Below are 8105 nucleotides of genomic sequence, written 5' to 3' on the forward strand. Positions count from 1 at the left end.
CAAACTCCCCCAACACACACCCCCCCACCCCCAAACCATTAAAAGTACTTGCATAATTTTGAGTTTTTTTGTGCACAATCTTGAGTTTTTAGCTATGTGATTAAAATAGCAATTCATTGCTGATTTTTTTTTAATCACGCAACTAATCACAATCAGATTTTTTATCATTTGACAGCCCTATAATAAAGCTATTCACTTGTTGCAAAACACTAAGAAAGACCACCCGGTCAGAATGTTTTTGACACTTTGAACTCCTGTTGGAAACTTCTGAGATTGTCTTGTGAATCATGTGTAGGCGTTTGTATGCCATGGCACCCTTAAAATAATTTGATAGCACCCTGTCGTAGAATCATTAACCTAACTACTCCTATCAAAGTCAGCAAAAAAAAAAGTGAAAATCCCACTACTGGGGAACAAATAGTATACTGTTTTACTGAAGAACCTTAAAAATGCTAACACTCTGGATTTCTGTGAATACTAATCAGAACCTCTCCCATTATGATGAATGCAAATGTTTCGTCAGAATCTGTTTCTCCACATTTCAATACTGAGGTGGAATAACTACTGTAATTGAGAAACCTAAGTATCAACATATCATGTAGCACAAAAAATTAATTTGTTTCAGGAAGTAAACGTTATATGTATTATTTTAACCTTTCACTGAGCATTCCTTTATAAACTGTTTGAGATGGTTTTAGTAACATACTCTGTGACCAGCAGGGGAGCCAGTCTCTCACCTTAATGACATTTACATTTTCTAGCCCTTACTATTTTCCTTTATTTGTACAATAAATTATTAGATTTCTCCAGTTGCCAAATGCTGACTCTCTGAAAGCTAGTATGTTTGTACTCTTTTATTCTCTGAAACCTTTTCTTGTATTATATTGACTATGATTAACTGTTGATGACTACTAAGTCTTCCCACTATTTACATGTTTTCCCTCATTTAGCTGTTCCATACACATAAAGAGTTAATTCATTAGTATTCTTTCCATATTAGGTTCTCTACTCTCTGGGTAATAAACTAGTCTTCTGTGTATCTTAGGACTCCCTTTAATTAAAATATATCTGGCACTCTGTCTTTATTAGTATAAAAGAAAAGAATAACCAAAGACAGACATTGACAAGAGTGTAGATAAAAGGCTAAGATGCAAAATTGCTAGCAGTGAGTTCAGATCATGTAAGTTAGCAGTGTCATAGTTGGTAGGGTCGGAAGGGACCTGAGCAGTTCATCAAGTCCGACCCCCTGCCATGGCAGGAAAGACTACTGGGTTCAAACGACCCCGGCGAGGTGTTCATCTAGCCTCCTCTTAAAGACCCCCAGGGTAGGAGCCAGCACCGCTTCTGTTGGAAGTCGGTTCCAGATCCTAGCTGCCCTGACATCATCCATATGATGAAAATGAAGAGTACATAGTCTAATTAAAATATGTAAGAAAGAAGCCCTATGTGTTATCAGTTGAAAAGAAAAATGAGATTTAAGAGATAAAATGGTGCTTAAAACTAAAAGCAACAAAAACAAGCCTGGTAAAACTGCAAATGAAGGTTGCATGACACTTTCCATGGTAAAGACCTTGTTTCCAGTTGTTCCACTTTGCCAAAATAAACATCACATAAAATCTTAAAAAGTGCTTTGTAAATAACATGTTATGACAGAAAATTAAGTTTACTTAATCTTTTTCAGTCAAGTTAAATGGTGGGTGCTTTGCCAAGGTTGGATCAATCAACCTTGCTGGGATTTGTCACAAAGGCCTCACTAAAAAATCCAATCAGTAGTAGCAATGTGCGCCATGTAAAGGACAGACACTTATCAGTGTAAACTGTGCTCACTATGAATTCCTTGTTCATGGGGAACAACTGTAATCCCCCATCCCCATCACAAGTGGGATTCAATGAGTTACCAATACCTGGTCAGCATACGGTAAGAAAATTCAAAGTCAACTCACTTCAATCTTAACATACTGTTGCATATAAGATTAATGTATTCGATCTTCATTCATACTTTTGAACAGCCTGAAATGAGACTTACTTGTAGACCCAGTCAAGAAAATGTCTTTTATGTTTCTGCTGACTTCCTTGGCTCATCAGGGATAATTCCTAGAACTATGCTGACATTTTTGAATATGTGGGTATATTAAACCCAGTTAAACTTCTTGCTCTATTAGAAACACACAAAAGGTAAGGGGAATTTAATAAACTTAAACTGTTAGGCTTACTGTTGTGATGTATACTGCGCCTCTATCAATTTTGGACATAGCAATATTTTTTTAAAATATAAGAAATTATTTTTAAACTACCCTGTGGATTTGCAAGCCATGGAGATTAAAAAACAGTATAGAAAATTCTTTCCTGGCCAATAACATTTGGGTCATACAGCACCAAAAAGAGTACAAATAAAATCAGTTCTTGCTATTTTCCAGTTTTACCCTTTTCTACCAAAACCTACTTGTCCTTCCGCGTCAAGACAAAGCTGACGATGGTGTCAACTATAAGACAACCAGTGTTAGTCCAGTGACCAGGAGGTATGTAATTAAACAACAAAAGGTGCTCCACACCAGAATGTTACTTCAGAAACAAAACTATGCCAAACCTGCAAATTCAGATTCTTTCTATACTGGATTGCCAAGAAACTGAGGCTCTAATGCACATATTATGATTACTTGTTTAAACGTTATAATAAAATCTGGTCCAAAACATACCTTTCTAGTTTCAAATTGAGCTTCCTCTTGGCAACACTGTCTGCAGAATGGATCCAGTTGATTCAGGCTAAACTGTCCAAGCAGGCTGCAAGAACTACATAGCAAGTTGCTGGAAAATCCTAGTTCTCTGCATGCTTCTGATGACAATTTTGTCCCATAAACAGATAGCTGAAAGTGAATATATTTGAACAATCATCACACTTTTTTTACATTTAAAATAGTTATTTATACTTGTGGAAAAAGAATGTATTTGGCAGGAAACAAGTCTTGACCCTTGAGTTCTATCCTTTATGATACAAATAATCTTATTTGAACTAGGACATATTATTTAGATGTAATCCTTTTGTATGAGATGTTAAATTAGTGTTTGTAAACCTAGTGACATCCTTAAAACTGTGCTACCCATAAGAATAATGTCTCCTATTTTCAAGAAGATAAAAATCAGGAAGCCACTAAAGATATATACATAATAAGAACCCTATCCTCTCTGAACTCTACTTTTGCATACACTCCTGATCAGCTTTCCCTCTAAGATGTGCAGGTGCACAGGTGCCTGGCAGCATGGTATGAGTGCGCCTGCGTGGCCGCACACACCACACTGCTTAGAGGTTAATTTCCTCGGAACACAAATAGCATAGCAGCTGGGCTTGGAAAAGTATGTGGTGACTAGCCAATTGCTGGGCCGCTGTGGCGGAGGTGCAGGGGGGAGCACTGGGCCCAGGCCAACCCGGCAGTGCAGGGGGATGGGAGGAGCGGGCTCAGGGCTGACATGGGGGAGCAGGGGTGAGGGAACAGTGGGCCTGGGCTCAACTGGGGGAGGTGGCCTGCTCCTCCCCTCTCCCTGCAGCTGCCATGTTGGGCTGGGCTGGGCCAGGCCCACTGTCTCCCTCCCCCATGCCCCTCCCCACCCCTCACTGCTGCAGCAAGCCGGCTTATCTCCCAGCTCGGGCTTGCCACCCTACCTGCGTTGGGCCTGGGTCCAGTCCTCCCCTGGCCTCACCATCACCACTGGTGCCACAGTGCTCCCACTGATGCCACAGTGCCCCACATCAGGCCCACTCAGGGACAGGAGGAATGGGTTTGGGGCTGATGCAGGGGACAAGGGGTGGGGGAGGAGGCTCACTCCTTCCCTCCCCCAGCCACTGCTGTGTTGGGCTGGACCCACTGTTCCCGCCCCCCACCACCATGGTGAGCTGGCTTTTCCCCCCACTCGGGCCCGGGCCCACTCCCCCCCATGTTACCTGCAGGGAGCAGGGCTGTCTGTCAGCCAATCAGAGCGTGAATAAAGCATTACGGACAAACAGATTTAGGCTTTTATATTAGAATGGTGTGGGCTCTAACTGAGTGATAATAAATTAAGGTAGAACATATACAAGCAAAGTTTCAAGTTTGTATTAAGGTTATAGGAGAAAGGTAATTATATGTCTATGGGGGGGATGTATGTAGAAAACAAATTACAATTCTAATATAATGGTAATCAACAAGGATCCTGGTTTGCTGTCTAAAAATGCCAAATTCTCTGATAAAAATTCCCAAATTTGCTAATTAAAAACCCCAAAATCTGCATTTCTCTGTGAATTAAATTCTAAATACCTATGTACTCTAGTCTTTGATACTTTTTATCAAAAAAATCAGAGCTGTCCCTACCCTCTTCACTCACCAGGACATGGGTCCAGTTGCATCTGTCCCCCCTGCTGCTTTGTTGTGCTGAGCAGTTCTGATATGTTGGTGTCCTGCTCCTGCCCATTACATTGCTCCTCACTCCCAAGCCACAGCCTGCCCCCCACAACTCCTCTAGCCCCACTGATGCCCTTCACTCCCCAACCCATAACCCTCCTAGCCCTGCTGATGCCCCTCACTCAGGAACCACAGTCCCCTGACCTTGCCAGTGCCCCTCAGTCACAGCCCACAGCCCCTTGGCTCTGTTGGTGCCCCTCACTCCTGACCCACAGCTCCCTAGCCCTGCTGGTGCCCTTCAGTTCTGTCCCACAGCCCCTTGGTCCTGCTTGGGCCCCTCACTCCTGAATTACAGTCCCCTGCTCCCAACCCGCCAGTGTGTGGAGAAGGGGAGGGTGTAAGCACAAGAGACATGTGAGGGGAGTGGAGGTGGGGGCACGTCCCCGCCCCTGAAATTTCTGTGCCCACAATGGGGTGCCAGCTACAGCTGAGCCAGATGAGCTCCAGCTCCAGACAGGAGTCACCTCCATGGCCCAGTGGGCAGGACCTGGTACACGAAGGAGTGCCACTATGGCCACCAAGGTGAGGCACCCCCTGCGCACCTGGCACCAGCAGGGACACAACTCCGTGCTGCTGCCACCACTGCACCTCACCTTGGTGGCCCTCACTCCCCTCAACCCCAAGCATCTCCTTACAGGCTGGAACTCCCGTGTTTTTCTCCTTTAAAGGAGAAATCTGTGTTTTTCTCATTTAAATAAGAAAAATCTACATTTTTCTCTGTTAAAGGAGAAAATCCTCACTTTCCTGCAGCCAACAGAAAACCTGGATCCCTGGTAATCAATTATGATGATCACTTTAGTTTAAGAATCTCTACACACAGTATTAATTCTGGTTAATGCTCAATAGTCAAGAAACTCATCTATTTTCCTCACACTTAAATGATATAATTTGCCTTTTTTTTTCACTTCACCCAAACCAACTACTCGTGATCCTCCTATTTTGCCTTGCCCATTCCCCCTCCAGCTTTAATTAGGCCAGTAGAACTGGGAGAAGAATGTCATGAGAAAGCCAGGCTCTCAGGTGATTTGCCACTCCTGCTTAATAGCCATTGTCAAAAAAAAGCTACAAATAAGTCTCTGCTCCATTATGGAACACATTTGCTGGGTGACAACTGAACTAAGTCTGTGCCAGTTCTCTCTCCAGACTACAACAGAAAATCTGAGGCCACCCCCGCCTTGCCCCAGAGCACATTTGGCTCTCTCCTACTCTCCACATTTCAGCATTAACACTTGCAGCATGCTGGAGCCAGGTAGGGTGCCCAGCCATTTCTCATACTCAAATATCCAGAGCTGAGGTGCTTACTGGGTTTCAGCACCAATCCTGGCTAGATTCCAGCTGGAAAAGGTAAGAACATGCAAATGGGACATGGACACAATGGTTTTACTAGAAATAGACTGAGCACCAATCCATAAAGTACTTAACTACATCTAGGTGTACAATGACACCTAAAAGCTCTCAAAAAGTAAGAAGTCTTCATATTTTTTGTTAATTTCACTGTGCGGGTTCAAATTCTACATACAATATATGGTGGAGAGTGACATTAAATAAGGTTCTGTTCAAGAGCTCAACTCATTACAGCAGCCGCAACTCAGAATTAGTACCAAATGTAAATCAGATACTAGTGAGAGCCAATCAGCTGGGGCCACCAAAGGCTGGTCTATGTTTGAACAGACTATTAATTTCAGCACAGGTCTACATGTGAAGAAGCCTCACTTCAGGGTAAAAAGAGTGGCTAAGGAGATTTAACATTTTATTGACTCCTTTTTTACTCTTTATTTTTTTCAGTATTTTTTTCAGTACAGGGATGTGTAAGGATCCTACAGTTCCTGTGCAGTCCTACAATTCCTGTGCTCGGATGCTTAGGAACATCCGAGTTTTCTTCCCCCGCTGCTTTGGAGTTATGAGTTAAGTTTTAGAGAACAGGGTCTCAGATCTTAGATGGGACAATGACAGGACAAGGGCCCAGCATGTTTCTTTTTGTAGCACTACAAAAATGGAAAATGAAGTGCTATCAGCAGCTTCGTGTTCAAAACTCCTGCCAGAGTCTTGTACAACTTTTTTTGTACGAAGTTACAAAACAGCACTTTCTCTGGCTCCTTGGTTCACGCCTTCAAAGGACTCACAGGTGGGCTTCCCCCATCAGTTGCTGCCATCCTGGTGGCAACATGTGGGCAGCAAGAATCCTGAGCCAGTCACTTTCCCTCTTGGAGGAGAGCAGGGGACTGAGGGGTTGCACGGTAGGCTGCCATCCATGACCCACCAACACTGCCCTGGCTACTGGTCTGTTTGGAAGTTTAAAAGGCACAAGGGCGGCCCAGGAGCTTTTTAATGTTCCCACTTTCAGGCAGCTTGTGAGCTCTTGAAGTTTGCAGGTGCCCACCCCTTGGGATGCTTAAAGGGTGCCTCTGGTGTCACATGCTGCCCGTTAGTATCTCAGCCCCTGGCTGCTGGACCTTTGTAAGGTCCCAGCTGGCGAAACCAGGCCTCTAATAACGGATAGAGCCCCCCCAACCCCAGTTATTTTAAACAGCAACAATTTTGTCCCGGACCTGCCAATTCTGGGGCACATAAGGCACTCTTAGCAGGGAAGAAAAGCCTGAAAGCCCTTCATCTGGCTAAGGCGGCGGTTAGCGGGCTACAGGGAGCTTCTGCAGGGGCTTCACGGTGCCCGCCTGACGCGGCCGAGGCGAGCTCGGGTTGCAAGAGGTAGCATCCGCGGGCACTGCTCCAGCTCCAGCCGCCCGCAGCACATCAAGGGCCCCGGCGCTCCTCGCCGCCCGGCTGGCCTCGAGCAAGCTGGCCTCGAGCAAGCAGGCCTGGGGCGGCTCCTCCGCCTCTCCGAGCGGCCACGTCTCACCCGCCCGCCGGCCCGAGCGGCGCCCCGCCCCGCCCGGCCGCTCAGGGGCGAGGAGACTGGAACCGGCCCTCACCGCCTGCAGCGCCGCCAGGAGACAAAACCAGAGGCGCCCCGGGCCCGTCGCTCCGGCAACCGCCGCCATCTTAGTGCAGAACCGCCACTGCCGGCGAGGCCGCGTCAAGACCTCGCCCGCTCAGGGTGCCCTCCCGCCGCCTGCTGCGGGAGAACCAAAATGTGCCCCTGAGCCCTTCGCGTCGTTGAGGAAAACCATTGTCCCAGGGTTGCCTTTGGGAAACGCCTGACTACAACCAAGAAACTCCACTCAGGGTAGAAGCTTGTAATGCAGGTGGCGGATCCCGATCTCCATTGGGCATCACAACAGACAGTCCTTGGAAGGGCCTTCTCGTTCTTCCACTCATAACGGACTAACGTCAGCCCTCACACGACTGACGCACAATTCGGCCAGTAGCAACAAAGCATGGCCGAATGCGGTTGTCTACGCCCCTATGACTAGCTGAGCGATGAGGCGGGACCACGGCATAGCCCATCCAATCCAGAAGGAGCGCATGTAGGCGGGGTGTCGGGCCCTACGGCCGTTCGTGGGGGAGTTTCTGTGGACGGGGTCACTGCGTGGGCCGCCCAATGGGGTCGGGCGAGGGCGGGGCGGCGGTGAGGCTGCCCAATGGCGACGGGCGCGGGGGCGGGCCCTGCGCGTGGCTGGTCAATGGGAGGGCGCGGGGGCGTGCGCGCGGCTGGGCGTTCGGTTGCTGAGCAGCGCACGCAGGCGGGGGGAGGGGCGCGAGTGACCGCGGAGC

The 8105-nt window shown here is 47.0% G+C and overlaps 1 protein-coding gene across 1 annotated transcript in view; it reads right to left on the bottom strand.

The window, feature by feature from the left end:
• SELENOF (selenoprotein F) overlaps window positions 1-7752 on the bottom strand; it is a 55027-nt gene extending 47275 nt beyond the window's left edge. Inside the window, exons 1-2 of the mRNA XM_006037639.3 lie at window positions 7364-7752; window positions 2697-2864 (exon numbers count right to left, since the gene is read on the bottom strand). Of these exons, the coding sequence (XP_006037701.2) occupies window positions 2697-2864; window positions 7364-7432 (237 nt within the window). The 5' untranslated portion in view covers window positions 7433-7752. The remainder of the gene's footprint in view (window positions 1-2696; window positions 2865-7363) is intronic.
• Window positions 7753-8105: the final 353 nt, after the last annotated feature.

This window comes from Alligator sinensis, unplaced genomic scaffold (genome assembly GCF_000455745.1).
Source record: "Alligator sinensis unplaced genomic scaffold, ASM45574v1 scaffold925_1, whole genome shotgun sequence".
In the NCBI taxonomy this organism is placed as follows: Eukaryota; Metazoa; Chordata; order Crocodylia; family Alligatoridae; genus Alligator; species Alligator sinensis.